Consider the following 18,338-nt stretch of genomic DNA (forward strand, 5'->3'; position numbering starts at 1 on the left):
TCTATTTAATTTTTTATATTACATATTTTTACATATTTATTTAGGGAAGATTAGTGTATCTCATGACTTGTGTGGAGGTCAGAAGATGCTGCAGGAACTGATTCTCCTCTACCGTGTGGGTCACAAGGATTGAACTCAGGTCATTGAGCTTGGTGTCAAGTTCCTTTACTAGCTCTGAGCCATCTCGCTGGTCCCAGCGTATGTATGTGTGGAAGAATGAGGGAGGCTATCTAGGCAACACCCCTAAACAGCTGGCTCTGAGACCCAGATGACATCACAGCCATTTATTGTGCTCCAGTGAAATAGAAAAGGAAAGTGCTCGAGTTACAAACGCCATTGTCACATCCACAAACGCCAGTCACCGCAAAACCAAACTGTGTGTGTCCGCTGCATTTCGGGCATGCATTCTGCTCCCACTGCGGGAATGGGGCAGGGGTCAGGCCAAGCCTGGGTTCTGGGAGCTTCGCTTGGAGGGTTTCTGGTTCTGGGAGGTACTCGCTTGTGAGGGAGTAAAAGGGGGCAGCGTCCTTTGGGTGCTGTCGGGGACACCCAATTCTGTGTTGGGCCCTTCAAGAGCTACAGGGATGAGGGGCCCCCTTCTTCCCGCCGCCCCCCTCGGCCTGATCTCCCCAAACTGTAACCCTATAGACAGATGCCAGGGGGCTGGGGGACGCCATGCAGGAGATGGGGTTGGCTGGGCCAGCTGGGTCCAGCCAAGAGCAGCAGCCAGCCCCCTGGGGGCCCCTAGGCAGAGTTATAGTAGTTGTGTGGGTGGTGATTGTGGGTGGGCTCTCCCAGCTCTGGGTATTCCGGAGTCAGGCAGTATTTAGGATCGTACACCTGACGGGGCAGCCCATACACTGTCATGCCCCTCTGTGAGGCCCCCTTGTTGCTGCCCATCTGCAGGCTGACGTTGAGCGTGTCACAGTGTTCCATGCCCAGTCCTGGCTCAAAGATCTGCCGCTTGGTGCCCGGTGCAGTCATGCCAGCCTAAGGAGGGAACAGTGGTCAAACCACAGAGATAGCAGCCCCACTCACCAGCCCTATCTCACCAGGTGTCCCACCGACCACACAAACCTGGCTGGCGCCCTTGTTGGTGCCCATCTGCAGGCTGATGGTGGCCTGGTCCAGGGGCTGATCTGTCCCCAGTTTGGGGTCGTAGAGGTGACGCCGAGTACCATAGGCTGTCATGCCCTGCTGACTGGCAAACTTGTTGGTACCCATCTAGGAAAGAGATTAATGAAGCAGTAAGAACTGCAAAACATCCCTGTGACCCACAAGAGAAGTTTGCATCAGAGCAGGAGGCCAGAAACACTTAGAGTGGGGTTGTTGTATGACCAGACTCTTAGGATCAGCTACAGTCATGTGTGGTGGCCAGGATCTGAGAGACAGCTCAGTGGGTAAAGGGTCCTGCCTCTGGGTTGGATAACCTGGGTTGATTCATGGGACCCACGTAGTGAAAGAAAAGAGCCTGAGAAGACAGAGGCAGGAGGATGTCAGTTTGAAGCCAGCCTAGTCTACATAGTGGTCAGCCACAGACACAGTGAGATCTTGTCTCAAACAATAAAAGCAAAGAGAAAGGGGATAGATTGAAGTCGGGCTGCTAGTGCAGGTCCATACTGTGGTCCCAGCCACTCAGCTGGGGCTAAGGAAGGAGGATGGGAAGTTACAGGCCTGCCTGTCTGAGCAACTTAGACTCTGTCGCGATAAAAACTCCTTGGAAGTAGTGGTGGTGGCGCACGCCTTTAATCCCAGCACTCGGGAGGCAGAGGTAGGCAGATCTCAGTGAGTTCGAGACCAGCCTGGTCTACAGAGCTAGTTCCGGACAGGCTCCAAAGTTACAGAGAAACCCTGTCTCGGAAAAAAAAAAAAAAAAAAACCTCCTTGGAAGGTGGAGGCAGGAGGTGCAGAAGACATGATTAGTGACTCCAGGGCTAACCTGGGCTATAGGAGACCCTGTCTCAAGTAAGTGCTTGCCTTCTGAACACAAGGATCTGAGTTCAGTGCCCAGCACCACCTATAGAAGCTAGGCATGGGGGCATGTGCTCGTAATCCACTGAGGAGGCAGAGACAGCTCAGTCTAGCCACATCGGAGAGCGTGGAGGTTGGGACTGGAAAAGCCATCAAGTGCTGGAACGTAATGAGAAATTCTGTGGGGCTTGGAAGATCGACTGCTCGAAGAGACACAGCAGAGGCCCGGCTTGTGAGGGTGAAAGTTGCCATTTATATGATTTTTGAATTAATCTGGAGCTGGAGCTGGAATGATGGGTAAGAGCACTGGCTACTCCTCCAGGGGACCTGGGTTCAATTCCCAGCACCCACATGGCAGCTCACAACTGTGTGTGACTCCAGTTCCAGGGGATCTGACACACTCACACCAACGCACATAAAACAAAGTTAAATAAATTATTTAATTTAAAAAATCTGGTGCTGAAGAAATGGCTCAGCAGTGTTGACAGAGATTTCTGTCTATGGTGGGACCTGGTGGGACAGAAATATCAGTCAGCACAGCAGTTAGAAGCAATGTCTGCCCTTCCAAAGGACACAGGTTCTATTCCTAGCACCCACATGATTCAAAACCATCTGTAACTACATTCTCAAGGGCTCTGGTGCCCTCTTCTGGCCTTCACTGGTGCCAGGCACATACATGGTGCATATACATACATGCACATACATACAGACAAAACACCCATACACATAAAATAATAACTATGAATCTGTGGTGTCTGGTCAGCTGGGGCTTAAGAAGCGCTGGAGAGATGGCACGGTTGTTAACTACACTTAGTATTCCTGCAGCCTACCCACCCAGAAAGTAGCTAACAAACATGCAGTGCCCTCTATCTCCTCAGGCACAGCACTCACACATGCTGATAACTCGTGCACATAATACTCAAAAGAAGAAGAGGAAACCAGCACCACTGAAGTGAAGCCTTGGCTTTACTGGGACAGTTGAACAATTGATGCTGGTTTGCGGATCCTGAGGAAGATACCAGCATCACTGAGGTGGAAGCTGTGGTCCAGATAGGCCAAGGCCACATCTTAAGCTAGCAGCTGAACTTGACAGTATATACGAGTCTCCCCAGTGACTGTTTTTTGGATCATTAAAGCTGCAAGAACAAAGGGGTCATGGAGAGCAACTGAGACTTTAGCACTGAGAGCCCAGGAGAGACCATTGGTGACGGTACAGCCTCCGCTGCAATGGAAACCCCAGGTCTGAAGGGGGGTCATGGACAGACACTAAGGATTTGTACCATGAGTTAGGGTCAGAGTCCCAGAAGAGAAGTCAGGAGCCATTGGTGAAGAGCACCTAGGTTGCAATGGTGACCTCTAGTATATTGGAGATGCCACAACTGTGTGCCAGCCAGTAAGGACAGCAGGTGTGGTGTGGTGCCTCCCTCCACCTGAGACAAGCTTGTATTGCTGGTGGCAGAGCCAGACAGTAGTAGGGAGCCCAGAAGATCTTGAGTCCCAAAAGTCAGACACTGAGCTACAAGATTTGGAGCTACACTGATGGACTTTAATTTTGTGAAAGTGTAATTGTTTTATGCCTCTGTTCTGTCCTTTTGAAGTAAGAAAATATTTACTTTGTAAAAAAAAAAATGTTTACAGAAGCCCACATTAAGAGACTTAGATATTTTAAAGAAACGTTGAACTTTTAAAGTGTTTGAATTTTTTTCAAGACTATGAGACATTTAAAGTTACAGTTTTATATTGTGATATTAACATGAGATCTTGGGAATAAGCAAGGTCAGGTGCATTCAGGGTGGTATGGCAGTAAGGAGGGCTTTGGGAATAAACAAGAGAGAGAGGGTGGTTTAATAGTGATGGGTGTGTGTCGAGTTATAAGAGGTCAGCAATACTGGTTAGTTTTTGTCAACTTGACTTACACTTGAGTCACCTCAGAAGAGGGACCTTCAGTTGAGTTGTGTCCATCAGATTGGTTTGCGGGCATGACTATGGGGCATTTTCTTGATTATTGACTGATATGGGAAGACCTAGCCCACTGTGGGTGGTGCCATCCCTAGGCAGTTATCCTGGGTTGTGTAAGAAAACCGAGCAAGCCATGGGGAGCAAGCCAGTAAGCAGTGTATCTCCATGGCCTCTGCTTCAGTTCCTGCCTACAGGTTCCTGCTTGAATTCCTGCCCTGACCTCTCTCCGTGATGCACTGTGATGTGGAAATGCAAACTGAATAAACTCCTTCCTCCTACAAGTTTAGGCTAGTGTTTGATCATAGCATCAGATTGCAAACTAAGAAACCCAATGAGAGACCCTGTCTCAAAAAGCAAAGAGACCTGGCGTGGCAGCTCATGCCTTTAACCCCAGCACTTGGGAAGCAGAGGAAAACTCTATGAGTTTGAGGCCAGCCTGATCTACAGAGTGAGTTCCAGGGCAGCCAGGACTACAAAGAGAGACCCTGTCTCAAAACAAAGAAACAATAAAACAAACATAAAACCCAAGGTGGATGACTCCTGAGGAATGATAACAGTGGCTGACCTCTGACTTTGATATGCATGCCCACATCCACAGATATATACATATAAATAAAATACAAGAGAGCTGTAGCTATAACTAAGGTACTGTGCTTGCCTAGCATACATGAGGCCTTAGAATCAACCCTCAACACTGAATAAAAAACTAGTATGCTACCTTCTGCAGACATTAGTTTCTCTATCTATATAAAGGGGCCGGAGAGATGGCTCAGTGGTTAAGAATACTGGCTGCTCTTCTAGAGGAGCTGGGTTCGATTCCCAGTACCCAGTTCTAGGGGGTTCAGTGCCCCCTTGTTGTCTCTATGGGTACCACACACACATGATGCACATACATACATGCAGGCAAATATAAGAGTAACTTTGAAAGGGATCTAGAGGCTGGAGAGGTGGCTCAGCAGTTAAGAACATGGGCTGCTCTTTCAGAGGACCTGGGTTTGGTTCCCAGCACTGCTGGGAACTCCAGTTCCAGGGTCCAGTGCCCTCTTGTGGCCTCGATGTGCACTATCCACACGTGGCTCAGGCATATATGCAGGCAAAACATTCATACATGTAAACATAATTAAATAAAATGTTTTAAGAATCCATTAAAAACAGGAACTAATTAGGAGTATGGGCAAAGAAAGCAAGTTAGTAACTAGAAAATACAGTGTTCCCAGTCAGTTCATATAAATATTCTGACCGCCAGAGCCTCCAGGGTCTGGGCAGCCTTCCATCAGCCCAGAGCAGCCTGTGTGAGGAAGGGGCCCTACCTGTAGCCCAATGATGTTCCGACCTTCTCTCAGCTTCTCCGGCTCAAATCTCCGCTCTTGTTTCTCTGCGTATTTGACCCCGACATTGACCTTATTTCCTTTTGTCTTGGCCTGTGCAGGGCAAAGAAGGCTGTGAGCCACAGATGAGCCTCCAGCAGGGCTCCTTTCCCCTCAGACACTCACCAACACCCATCGCACTCTTGGTGAGGCTCAGTGACCGAAGTGTCGCTGTGGACACCTGACCTGAGCCCCTGTCCCATGCCCACTCTGCCGTACACTCACCATGCTGGCCAGAGCCAGGAGAGTGGACTGAACCTGGGTGTGGTTGGTGTTCTCAAACAGGTCGTTGGCCTCAAAGATGTCATGGGGCTTCACTCCATACTTGGTAATGGCTTTAATGAAATTACCTATGTTCTCCAGCTGTAAGGGAAGAGGCCAAGTCAGAAATGGGAGGGTGGAGGGCTGAGGAGAGGCTGGTGGGTAAAGGATTGAATGGCGCTCCTGTAACTCCAGCTCCAGGGGATCCCATGCCTCCTCTGGCCTCTGTGAGCACTTGCTGGCACACACAAATAAATAAATTAAACAAGTCAATAAAACCTGCCATCCACTCTCTCAGGAGGCCTGTCTGTCTGGGCCTCAAAATAAAAGGTAGAAGCCAAGGAGATGTTTTTGGTAAGACAAAAAAAAAAAAAAAAAAAAAAAAAAAACACATTTCCTGTGCAAGTATCAGGACCTGAGTTTGAATCTCTGGAAACCAAGTAAAAGACACATGGCAAGAATGCAATCCTAAACCGGGCGGTGGTGGCGCATGCCTTTAATCCCAGCACTCGGGAGGCAGAGGCAGGCGGATCTCTGTGAGTTCGAGGCCAGCCTGGTCTACAACAGCTAGTTCCAGGACAGGAACCAAAAAAGCTACGGAGAAACCCTGTCTCGAACCCCCCCCCAAAAAAAAGAATGCAATCCTAGGACCCCTATGGAGTTGGAAGTGGAGATGGAATCCTCAGGAAAGGAGATGGCTACCAATGGAGAACGACAAAGGGAAGGAGATCCTGTCTCAAGGTAGAGGAGAGGACCAAGATGGAAGCTATGCTCTGACTGAGCGGAGCCTTTGACAAAACCAACAATAGAAAGAAGCCCATGGTTGGACATGCTTCAAACATAGAGCCCCTGCCTAGAGTCCCCCAGTGAGGGGCTGGGGTGTGGCTCAGTGGTGGAGCCCCTGCCTAGAGTTCCCCAGTGAGGGGCTGGGGTATGGCTCAGTGGTAGAGCCCCTGCCTAGAATCCCCCAGTGAGGGGCTGGGCATGACAAAACAGTAAACCTCCAGCCTAGCACACTTAATGGATTCAATCCTCACCACTAAAATAGAAAACACACTAGTAAGTTGGGTCTGGACTTACCTGGTGCCAGTTTTGGGTGGACTCGTTTACCTTCTTCACAGAACCTGGCTGGAGCTTGTTGATAAATCTACCAAAGAGAAGGGGCCAGTGGGGAAAGTGAGTTCCAGTTGCCGTTGGAACCCCGACAAAGTGAATAGGCAATGGTTGGAAGGGGATGCTGCCCAGCACTGATAGGGGGTGTGGAACAGCTAGACCCAAGCTGCCAGCCAGAAAATCCTTGAGTTGGGCTAAATGTACTGGTTTTCCTATGTTCAAATGTCATTGTTCGCTGTTGTTGTTGGTTTCATTTGTGTGTGTGCAAGCACATGAGTGTGCATGGCACATGCATGTGTAATTCATGTGTGCAGAAGTCAGTGAACCGCTTTCAGGAGTCTGTCCTCCTCTTCCAACACGTGGGTACTGGGAACTGAACTCAGGTTCTTGTATTGGTGGCAAATACCTTTACCCACCGAGCCAATCATCAGCTTGTTGGGCTTCCTTCATGGCATTTTCTTCTTTCTGGCATGAATGTGATTATCTGGTTGGTTATTTGGTTACCTTTTCTTTTATTGTTGATAATATTGCTGGATATGGAGCCAGCGTGATTTCTCCCTCCACAAGGAGTCGTGTTCACTATCGGCATGCCTAGAGCAAAGGCCTGCACTGTATGTATCAGAGCTCTGTAAATGCTCATCACATGAATAGGTAAATAGCTGGTTGGTTGGCTACATAAGTCAGCCAGCCTTGCTTGGGCATATGTTCCGCTCTGAACTGTACCTCAGCCCTGTGCCGGGGATCCCAGGTGTGTGCCAAGTCACAGTGAGCTGCTCCTGTGCAGGTTTTCATCTTCCCCATTGATGAGGGCAGTGGGAAGCTAAGGTCTACATAAACTAACACCGGCAATAAACAGCCATTGCTGCCAACTGGGAGCCACAGACAGGCCTGCCCCTTAGCGTGTGCTAGCTAAGTAAGGGCTTTGGGTACTGTGTCCTAAACCTGACTGACTCTGTCATCTCTGCCTGTGCAACGGGCACAGTGAGTCTTTGTGGCCTTTCAAGGAGTGTAGGTGGCATCAAATATCAGTGTCTAACTCCAGCTCCAGTTTTGGGATCATCAGGTGATGTTGAAGACCTACATGGAGCGGGGTGCTGGGTTCGGGGCAGGGGTTGAGAATCTCACTCACTCGCAGAGAATGATCCCGTTTTTGAGGCCATCCATGAAGTTGTTCCCGATGCGGCGACCCGTCACCCCCTCAATCCACTCTCTCAGCTCCTGCTCACGCTGATGGTCGTATTTCTGGGCCAGCTGAGGTGGGGATGGGGCATGAGGGCAGGTGATGAGGAAGCAGGCAGTAGAGAGTAGCCTTGGCTTTCTGGGGCCCGTCTCAGCCCCGATAGGCCGGATCTCCTACCTCATCCCATCCCAACTAAGGCAATCCTGTCTTAGTGTCCACGGTGGAGGGGGGAGCAGAGCTGGGGGGAGGCGGAGGGCCAGGATTGAGGTGGCACCTGCCCAGGGGGCCATTCCGGGCATTCTGAGGTTTGGCACCAATGAATAGACAAGAGGGGGCTGGGGAGCCAGATCCTTGAAGCTGGGGGGCGGCGCTTGGCTCCTTGATTTCCCCTCCAAGCCAAACTTGGGGCTTAACATCCCCTGACCCAGCCCCCCTCCACTCTCCAGTTAGAAGAGGAGATGCCTTAAACTGGGGGTGGGGATGAACCCTAAGAAGGAGCCCTGAGTGCTGGCTTGCACCTATGCAGTGTAGCCTCAGGTGAGAAGTGGGGGTGCTCTTGTTCCCCTCCTAAACCTTACCTGAATGTATTTCTTAAGTCTGTCCTTAGTCCCACTTTGTCTCTCTCGTAGTCCCCCCAACTCTGTACATTATCATCCTTTACTCAGTCTCGGGGTCCCTATCTCTGAAGACAGTCCTGTCCAGCCAGCTGTGGGACTCAAGGCTTTTGTAGCTCTGATCCCGTCTTCCCGGGTAGGAGGTGGGATTCGGCCAGCTCCTTTCTCCACCTCTGAGCTCCTATCTCCCTCCTGGCTCGCCCTCCAGTCTGTCTGCGAGGCTGCTTCCCGTCCTTTCAGCAACCCTGCTACATGCTGGCCTCCCAGCCCCTGGTGCTGGTGAGATGGGGGGATGCCTCACTACCACTGAATGGGGAGAGGAGGGATGCACCCCCTCACCTGGCCCCAGCCCTGCCGCCCCCCTCCTCACCAGCCCGGCTTTATAAAGCAAACCGGCCCTTATATAGCGCGGGCCCAGGCTGCCCAAGGCCGCCTTATAAGGCGCGGCGGCTCTTCTGCGACTCTGGGGCCGGCGCTGGGGGGAGGGGGCGGCGCTGCCATCAATCTCCCGCAGAGCACCCGCCCCCTGTTCTCCCCCAACTCTAGCCCTTAGGATACCCCAACCTGATCCAGGTCCCAATCCCTGCTCCTCGCTCCCCTCAACTCCTTGCTGTGGGACCCTGGAAAGAAAGAGCCTCAGTGTTCCCTTCTGTCAAATGGGACTGCCTCTCCTTCTCTATACAGTTCCCTGTCCCTGGAAGCCGACCTATCCCAGCGTGGAGAGAGTTTGGCTCTGCACTTGCCTTATCTGGCGCCCTAGCTCCTTGCTGATCCTTTCTAAGCCTCAGTTTACCCATCCATGGCAAGAAAATGGGGTCTCTCAATGTCTTCTAGCTCTGCAAACTTCAGACTTAACTTTTTTTAAAGGTGGGGGTCTGTCCGTTCCCCCTACATCCCTCCCAGAAACAAGAAGGTCGACCAAAAACTCTGGGCAGGCCGGGAACCTTTACGGTACTCTGATTACCTCGATTTATAGGTAGTGGCGGAGTGGGTTCCCTCACTTCACCCCTCAAGTAACTGGGGCTCTGGATGTTCCAAGGACAGAAAAACAGCCCCCACCTGGTCTCCCCTCTTCTCTTCTCAGGTCTCAAGTCACGTGACCCAGGTAGGAGGGAGTTCAGGGAGCAGGATCTGCCCTGAGTGTGTTAGGGACCAGACTAGGCAGTCCCCTCCAGCCTTACCTTGTTCTTGACTTCAGCAGACAGGCCATAGGCAGGACCTCGATTGAAATGTGCAGAAGACATGCTGGCCCGGGGGCTCTGGCAAAGCGGAGGTGCCGGTGACACTGACAAGCAGGAAAAGGCAGCTGAGCCTGCGTCTGCTGCCTCTTCCCTCTTCACACGTTTTTGAAGCTCCAGAGGCCAGCCCCGGGCTCTTCCAAGCCTGTCCCATTGGCCACGGGGGCTTGCCAAGGGGCGTGGTACCACACACACACTTTAGCCACCCCCACCTCGTGATGTCAGGGCCTTGGTATTGGGAGCTGATTGTGTCATTGTTTCCACCTAGGGGGCTGCTTGCCTTATTCTGGGAAGGGGGGGTTGCTCTCACAGGCCACCCCTCTTCTACTCTCCTCCCCATGCCAACTGTCTGCGGCCCATCTCTGAATTTCTTGAACTCAAAGGTCATTGGTCTCTGCCCCTCTTCAATGCCAAAACAGGACTCTGTCCACTGCGCATCCCTGGTGTTTTCCCCCTCCCCATCCCGACCCGTAGTTCAGCGAGACAGTGTCTCTCCACACACCAACCCTCTCCACATAGCCTTCTCTCTAGATCTCTATTGCTGGATCTGTAGAAGGGCTAATGACAAAGCTTGCCTCCTGAGGGTGCTGAAAAGACCAGAAAAAAATGTCAACTCCAGGGTGCCCAGTGCAGTGCCTGGCACAAGGGAGAACCTCAGCAAAGCTTGTGTCTGCTAAGAATTTGGTACCCTGTTTTGTGCTATCTGGTCCCTTATGAGGACTTGGGGCAGCAAGAGCCTAGATCTAAGTTGGTATGATGGCCCACGGCAAATTCTCAGCACTACAGGCAAAAGGACTCGTGAGAGTTTGAGGCCAGCCTGGACTACATAGTGAATTCCAGCACAGTCTGGGCTGTGAGCCAGTCTCGGTCTCACACACGTTAGTTAAAAGGGGGCTGGGGAGGCTAGTGAGATGGCGCCATGGGTTAAGATACTTACCAACAAACTTGATGACCAGAGTTTGAACCCCCGGATTCACATAGTGGAACAAGAGAACAAACCCCTGCAAGTTATCCTCTGACCTCTGTGTCACACACACACACACACACACACACACACACACACACACACACACACGAATGTAACGGAAACTGTTAAAAAGGAAGGCTAGGACATAGATCTGTTAGTAGAAAGCTTGCCTAGCATGCACCTTGGTTCAATCCCCAGGACCATGTAAACCAAGCCTGGTAATGCATGTGTGTAATGCCAGACCCAGGATGTTCAGAAGTACAGGGCCATCCTTGGCTACATACTCAGTTCAAGACCAGCCTGGGCTACTTGAAATGAAAACAAACAAACAAAGATCCTGGACCCATGCCCGCTATCCATCCACTGACAGTCTGAGCCTCTGGGGCCTGTGTTAGCTGATCTTGGCCCGTGAGTGCTCCCTGTCTCTGTCCAGCTCAGGCTGGTCCTGGACACCTGTAAGCTCTCACAATCTGGGCCATGGGATGGATGCTCCACCCAAATCACGGCAAGGGTAGGATAGTGACACTTAGATGACTTCAGTCTCTGCGCATTGATGACACTTGAAGGAGCTGCAATTTGCTGGCCGTGTATGAAGGGCACATCTGGCAGGGCATCGAGGTCCACGCCTTTAATCTCAGCACTTGGGAGGCAGAGACAGGTGCATCAGAGAAAGTTCCAGGCCCGCCAAAGCTACACAGTTAGACCCTGTCTTAAAATAACAACAACAAATAATAACAATGAAATTTTATCAATAATTATCAATTCTTAATAATATATAATAGTTATTAATTAATATCAAAACATAATAATTAAAAAACATAATAAATATTATTAATGATTAGTGTTATTATTTTGAGGCAGAGGCTGGGGACATTCCTCAGGGGCAAATTCCATACCCAGCATGTGGAAGACTTTAGGATAATTGCCAGTATTACAAGAGAAAAGGACAGACTGAAAACTTTCCAACTGCTGTACACAGCAATGAATGGAGGGGCTGGCCAGATGGCTGAGCAGGTAAAGGCACTTGCGCCAAGCCTGACCACCTGAGTTTAATTTCTGGGACTTCCATGAGAGAAGGAGAAATCTGAAAGTTTTTCTTTGACTCCACATGCAAGCTAGGGTACATGTGAACACACACACATGCACACGCACACACTGGAATACAAATGTTTATTATAACATTTTGGGGAGGGGAGGGAGACAGTGTCATGTGGCCCAGGCTAGTGTCGAACTTGCCACGTAGCCGAGGACAGCCTTGAACTCCTGTTCTCTTCCCTGTATGAACTCCACAGCTCAGAAGTATAGCCATTCACAACCATATCCAGGCACATTGTCACTACCCTCCCAGTTCCCTCCCTTTGTATCTGATTTCCTTCCTCTTCCCAAATGATCCCTGCTTTCGTGTCATACAGAATATGAAACAAACAAGCAGCCAGCACTGCTCAGGCTGGAGAAATGGCTCAGAGGCTAAGGAGCACATACGGTTCTTGCCAAGGACCTGAATTCAGTTTCCAGCTCCCTTGTCTGGTGGTCCACAACCTCCTGTAACTCCAGCTCCAGGGTATCTGATGCCCTGGCCCGGCCTTCAAGGGCACTGCATACACAACACAGTCTCAGGAAAAAGGAAATCTTGCTTGAGACAAGGTCTCACTATATTCCCAGGCTGGAATTGAACTCGGAATTTGCTTCCCTCCTCCTCCTATGTAGCTGGAATTACAAGCATGCGCCGCCCCACTTGACTTGCCAACAGCTTTTCTGTCAAACCCTGTCCAAACTGTGGCCATATAACCTACTCGGTACTCACAGCAGCCTGCAGCAGAGTTGTTATTGTGGGCATTTTACAGATGGAGAGACAGCGGCACGGGCAGGTGTGGGATCCCTTCCCCTAGGAACGTGTCACACAGTTTTGTCAGAGTCACAGCAGAATTTAAACTCAGCCGCTGTCCCTAAGCCTGTGAGGTGAACCAGTGTCTCAGCCTTCACACCAACGGATAATCCTTTGCACTGGAATCCTGCCCTGGGCACTATGACTTTAACGTATCCCAAACCTTTATGAGGTACCAGTTGCCAGCACCTGCTCCCCCGTTTTTCAGACAGGCTTTTACAGTGTAGCCCAGGCTGGCATCCTGAGTGCCAGTGTAGCAGACACGCATCAACAGGCCTAGTTTTCTCTTAAGTTGCCTAACAGAAATTGTACAGGCATCATCAAATAGACCTTGAGAACGGAGTGGGTCGATACCCAGATTGTCCCCGTCGACAATCTGGTGATACATGCCTGTAACTGTCAGGAGATGCAAGCGGGAAGATCATGAGTTCAAGGTCCTCCTCAACTACATAGTGAACCTGACCCAGCCTGAGCTACAAGACTTGAGACCCTGTCTCAGAAGACAAACAAACAGAATGAGGTGTTGGGGATGTGGTTCAGTTGGTAGAGTGCTTGCCTGCCATGCATGAAGACCTGTCTCAAAGTAAAATATGTGGGTTCCATCCCCAGCCGTTAGCCAGGCTCAGTGCTGCCTGTCTGGGAGGTGGTAGCAGGGGGTGAGAAGTCCAAGGCCATGTTGAATTTATATACTGAGTTTGGGAAGCTACACAGAGAGATTCTGTCTCAAAAATAATAAGTATGACCAAAAGGAGGGAGAACAAGAAAAAATAAATAAACAAGAAATGATTGGTCATGGGGGTGCACAACTTTAATCTCAGCACTCAGGAAGTGGGTGGATCTTTGATTTTGAGGCCTGGGTACATAGTGAAACCCTGGGCAGGTGGGAGAAAGGGAGAGAGGGCCGGGAGGAGAGAGACAGAGACACAGAACCAGTGGGCTAAGAAAGACATCAAATTGTATCAAATAAGACAACAACCCATGCTTCACAAAAACCCTCTAAGGAGGGTCCTACAGGATGAACAGAGAAGGGTAGTCAGTTGTCCAGGTCACACAGCCTGAAGGCAGTAGCGTGGAATTTGAATTAATTCACAGCCACGAGAGGGCAGCGATCACTACAGCGCACGCAAGGTCTGGTGCCCCCTGGCGGCCAGGGCACTGGGGTGGGGGTGGGGAGGCTGACGTCAGCGCTGACTCACTCCGGGGGCTCCCGGGTCCGCCGCTGCTTGGCCATTTATAGAATCCCCGCGGGCTCTGAAGTCAGAATGCTGGCACGGTGGAGGCGGCGGCGGCGGGTGGGGAGCCCGGGTACCCCAGGGGCGGTGCTCTGTGGGCCTGCCTTGTCGTTCTGATTCTGGAGCTCATTGCTGGTCCCATCCCTGTCCCTGATCTCCCAAGCACAGGCCCGCACTGTGCCTCAGCTCCCCATTCCTAGGAGAAGCATGGAATCTTTCAAAAACAGACTTCTTGGATTCACAGCTGTGGTACCAGCACTCAGGAGGTGGAGGCAAGAGCACCAGGAGGTCAAGGTCAGCATGGGCTACAGAGAGAGTTCCAGGCTAGCCTGGGCTACGTGAGAACCTGGCTCAAAAACATTTTTTTTTAATTTAAATATACTGGGCAGTGGTGGCGCACACCTTTAATCTCTGTGAGTTTGAGGCCAATCTGGTCTACAAAGGGAGTTCCAGGACAGGCAGGGCTACACAGAGGAGCCCTATCTCAAACAAACAAAACAACAAAAATAAATAAGAAGGAAAAGAAAAGCCAGTGACTTCCCTAAGCTTTAGGGAACTCCCTAAAACAAAACACTTCCACACATGTCCCTACATACTTGGGTCCCTTCGTGTGTTGGTATGAGTGACTGAACACCTCCACTACCCATTTTCCTTGGCAGCCCCTCATCCAGGCCTGCTGACCTGGCCCTCAGCGGCTTCGAGGTGGCGTGTGCTTAGCATGCAGGAGCTCTTACTCCATCCCATCAACAGATTTATGTTTGCTTCTGTTCTGTTCACAGAGGGCTTGCTAATACGTGGAGTTTGGGGTTCCAACACCCCCCCCCGCCGGCTCTGGACAAACCAGGTGCCTTCTCCAAGGCATAGACACCCCCCCCCCCCCCAGCTCTTGGGAAGCAGAAGCAGGAGGATCAGAAGTTCAATGCTCCAAGCCAGCATGGACTACATCAAACTCTGTCTCAAAAAATAAAAATAAAGACGACTGGGGCTCGGTGGTAGAGCACTTGTACAGCATTATAAGGTCGTATGCTTCATGTCATTTTAAATGCAAGAAAGGGGAGAGACCTAGGTCTCACCCTCACCCACTTTTGCATGGGGATGCTTAACTGCCTACCAAGTGAGGGTGTAGCTCTCCAGCACCTTTGGGACCTAACGGTGAGGGTGCCTTGTATGTTCCCATTTCTCCCCTCCCTAAAAGAGCAGCTGGAGGAACACCCAAAGGGTCATAACCTGTGGCTGGCATTTTTCTAGACCATCCTATATCTGTTAATCTCATGGGGGCAACATTGAGGTTTTCCAGGAAATTATTGGGAGAAAGAAAATACCTGTTAACTGGGTAGAGGCAGGTGGATCTCTGTGAGTTCAAGACCAGTCTGGTCTCCATAGTAAGTTACAGGCCAGAGAGAGTTGCATAGTGAGACCCTGTCTAAAAGAGCAGTGGGCATTTATTTATATTTAGTTTTGTTTTAATTTCTGTGACAGTCTCCTGTAGCCCAGGCTGGCTTTCAACTTTCTATGTAGCTGAGGATAACCTTGAACTTCTGATCCTCCAGCATCCCTCTCCTGAATGGTGGGATTACACACCTGCCTGAATTTAAATTTTTAAGTTACATTTATTTTATATTGCACACAAAGTCATGTGTGTGTAAGTCAGGGAACACCTTGTGAGAGCGGGTGCGCTCCTGTTGTGAGGTCTCGGGTAGGGGTCAAACTCGGGTCATCAGAATTACTTGCTGGCATCTATTTTTTTTTTTTAGACAGTTGTAAATATTGAGTTGGGGGCATCACCCAAGCCCCTGGCAGTCATCCTTAGGGCACCAATGGAGAGCCAATGGAGCAGAAAGCTCCATCTCAGCCCCCCTCCCTCACTCTGGGAGTTGCCTTGGGCCAAACTCCACCTCCAGACTCCAACTCCCAACCTGCCAAGCGCTGACCCCAACCCAGGGAGGGTCAGGACCACTCCCACAGGCTATTTAGGCTCGCACTGGATAAGAAAACCGTGGTTGTCTCCCCCTTTCTCTGTCTCTGTCTCTCTCCCTGCCACCCGGGATCACGGCATTTATCAAATGTGGGCTGTTTTGATTTGGTCTAATCTGGTTTAACTGGAGTTATTTTGTGTTGGCGGAGAGGGTCTTCTTAAGATTTTTTTTTTTTTTTTTTTTTTTTTGGTTTTTCGAGACAGGATTTCTCTGTGGCTTTGGAGCCTGTCCCTTAAGAATTTTCTTAATAGGATCTCACTTAGCTCAGGCTGGTTTTGAACTCTCTGTGCAGCCGAGCCACCACACCCAGATGTTTTGTGAGACAGGTGACCATGACAACGAGCAGCATGGAGGGGACTCTCTAATGCTATCGACGGGAGAGAGAAGTTTCCAAAGATTTCATATGATTGAGGTCCTCTGCTTTGGATCCAGGTTGTCGTCAGCCTCAAGAAGTCCAAGTGAAGGCGTGAAGAGTGACATCATATCAGGGACATTTGCTCTGGGGCCGTGACACCCTATGGATCCGTCAGCTGGGAGCATAGGGGACAAACATGAAGCCAGAGCAGGAGGACTCAGCTGCAGCCAGGTAGAGGTGCCTCAGTGCTGGGGCAAATGCCAAACTCTTTTTGCTGTCCTTGGAGGTGTGTTGATGTGAATGAAAAAGCCCCTGTTAGTTCATATATTTGAAAACTTGTCCCCAGTAGGTGGACTGTTTGGGAAGAATTAGGAGGTATGGCCTTGTTAGAGGAGGAATGTCACTGGAGGTGGGCTTTGAGATTTCAAAGTCCCTGTCAGACCAGGACTGTGTCCCTCCGACTGCACCTTTCAGATCAGACATGAGCTCTTAGCTACTGCCCTATCTAGTGCTCTGCCTACCTGCCTGCCTGCCTGCCTGCCTGCCTGCCTGCCTGCCTGCCTGCCTGCCTGCCTGCCTGCCTGCCTGCCTGCCGGCTGGCCACCATGCCCCTGCTGTGATGGCCAGGGCTCACCACTGAGACCACAAGCCCCCACTTTCCTTTCTAAGTTGGGCATGACGCATCTTCCTGGCCACAGAACACTAAGACAGGTGGGCGTGTACCACCATGTGCTGCCTGCTGCATAGCCTTACACAGGTTGGTTTTAGCCTGGTTTGATTTTTTAAATGTATTGTATGTATATGGTGCTCTGCCTGCATGTACACCTGCTTGGAGGAAGAGGGCACCAGATCCCATCATAGATGGTTGTAACCCACCATGTGGTTGCTGGGAAGTGAACTCAGAGTAGCCAGTGCTCTTAACTGTTAACCCATCTCGCCTGCCGCCATGGTTTGATTTTTTTTTTAAATACAGGTTTCAGGGAGTCCAGGCTGATCAAGAACTCACTATGGGGGTGGGTAGCACTGGGATGGAACCAGTGGTATAAAGTTCTTGATACCAAGCCTGGGACCCACAGGTGAGGACCAACTGCGCCGCATCCTCCGACCTCCACATGCACACCAAGGCACTCGGACCCCACCCAAATAAATAAACAAAAGCAAACCTTTTTAAAGAACTCAGTGTGTTGCTAAGGATGAACTGGAGCTGTTGACCCTTCTGCCTTAGTTTTGGGTGACGGCACTATAGGTCAGCAGCACGCCTGGCGTTGACACCTTTCTGAACCTTAACTTACTTCTGTAATGGGCGTAGGAACAGTTCCTCTCAGGTTTGCTTGTTTTAAACTTTTTAAAATTTACTTATGTTTATTTATCATTCGTGTGTGTGGCCACATGACTGCTGGTATATGGGAGGTCAGAAGACAACTCCCAGTGATCCGTTCCTCTCCTTCCACCACGGGGCCCCAGAAGTGGACTTGGGTCATCAGACTTGGTGGCAAGTGCCTTTGCCTTCCGACTCATCTGCCCAGCCCTTCAAGGCTGGCTTAGTGGCTAAAATCACTTATGCAAGGATGAGGAGTTAAATTTGACTCCCCAAAACCCACATTAAAACTAAGTATGGCAGCTGGGAGTAGTGGCACTCGCCTTTAATCCAAGTAACTTGGGAGGCAGACACTGCTGGATCTCTGTGAGTTCCGGGTCAGCCTGGTCTACAGAGCGAGTTCCAGGACAGTGAGGGCTACGTAGTAGAGAGACTCTGTCTCAAAGCAAGAACAAAACAAATACATAACAATCCAGGCATGTCTGCCTGTGCCTGTAACTCCAGCACGGGATAGCAGAGACAGGACGGTACTGGAAGCTACCTACCCACTACAGTAGCCAGGTTCAGTGGGGGACCCCATGGAGATCACTGAAGGAAGACATCCGAGGCCTCCTCTGGCCTCCCACACACTTACAGGGCACAGACACGCTGATGCATATGCTCACACCCACGCCTGTGCCACACGCACAGACAAAATGGTAACCTTTGTTTTTATTTTGTTTTTATTTTCTTTAAAATTTATTTATTTATTATGTATACATAGTCTGTCTGCGTGTATGCCTGAAGGCCAGAAGAGGGCACCAAACCTCATTACAGATGGTTGTGAGCCACCATGTGGTTGCTGGGAATTGAACTCAGGACCTTTGGAAGAGCAGGCAATGCTCTTAACCACTGAGCCATCT

General features: G+C 50.4%; 1 protein-coding gene across 2 annotated transcripts; it reads right to left on the reverse strand.

The window, feature by feature from the left end:
* Positions 1-269: 269 nt before the first annotated feature.
* Positions 270-9,814, reverse strand: Cnn1 (calponin 1). 2 transcript variants are annotated; one of them, XM_050125530.1, is made up of 7 exons: positions 9,647-9,814; positions 7,801-7,922; positions 6,639-6,705; positions 5,523-5,660; positions 5,241-5,351; positions 1,078-1,224; positions 270-990 (listed from the first exon to the last, which is right to left on the reverse strand). In XM_050125530.1, exons 1-7 carry the CDS (start codon positions 9,707-9,709, stop codon positions 745-747), a joined length of 894 nt encoding a protein of 297 aa, XP_049981487.1. In that variant the 5' UTR covers positions 9,710-9,814; the 3' UTR covers positions 270-744. The 2 variants fall into 2 exon arrangements, with proteins under 2 accessions (XP_049981487.1, XP_049981489.1); XM_050125532.1 differs by lacking the exon at positions 9,647-9,814 and adding an exon at positions 8,430-8,682.
* Between the last annotated feature and the right edge of the window lie 8,524 nt (positions 9,815-18,338).

This window comes from Alexandromys fortis, unplaced genomic scaffold (assembly GCF_014885135.2).
Source record: "Alexandromys fortis isolate MF-2015 unplaced genomic scaffold, M_Fortis_MF-2015_v1.1 scaffold_242, whole genome shotgun sequence".
Taxonomy (NCBI): Eukaryota; Metazoa; Chordata; class Mammalia; order Rodentia; family Cricetidae; genus Alexandromys; species Alexandromys fortis.

Excerpts from the sequence above, each read along its gene's own strand:
- Cnn1 (XM_050125530.1), bottom strand. The coding sequence starts at position 9,709 with ATGTCTTCTGCACATTTCAATCGAGGTCCTGCCTATGGCCTGTCTGCT. Across the intron at positions 6,706-7,800 it reads AACGGGATCATTCTCTGCGA|ATTTATCAACAAGCTCCAGC; the intron begins GTGAGTGAGATT and ends TCTCTTTGGTAG. Across the intron at positions 1,225-5,240 it reads GGAACATCATTGGGCTACAG|ATGGGTACCAACAAGTTTGC; the intron begins GTAGGGCCCCTT and ends TCTCTTTCCTAG.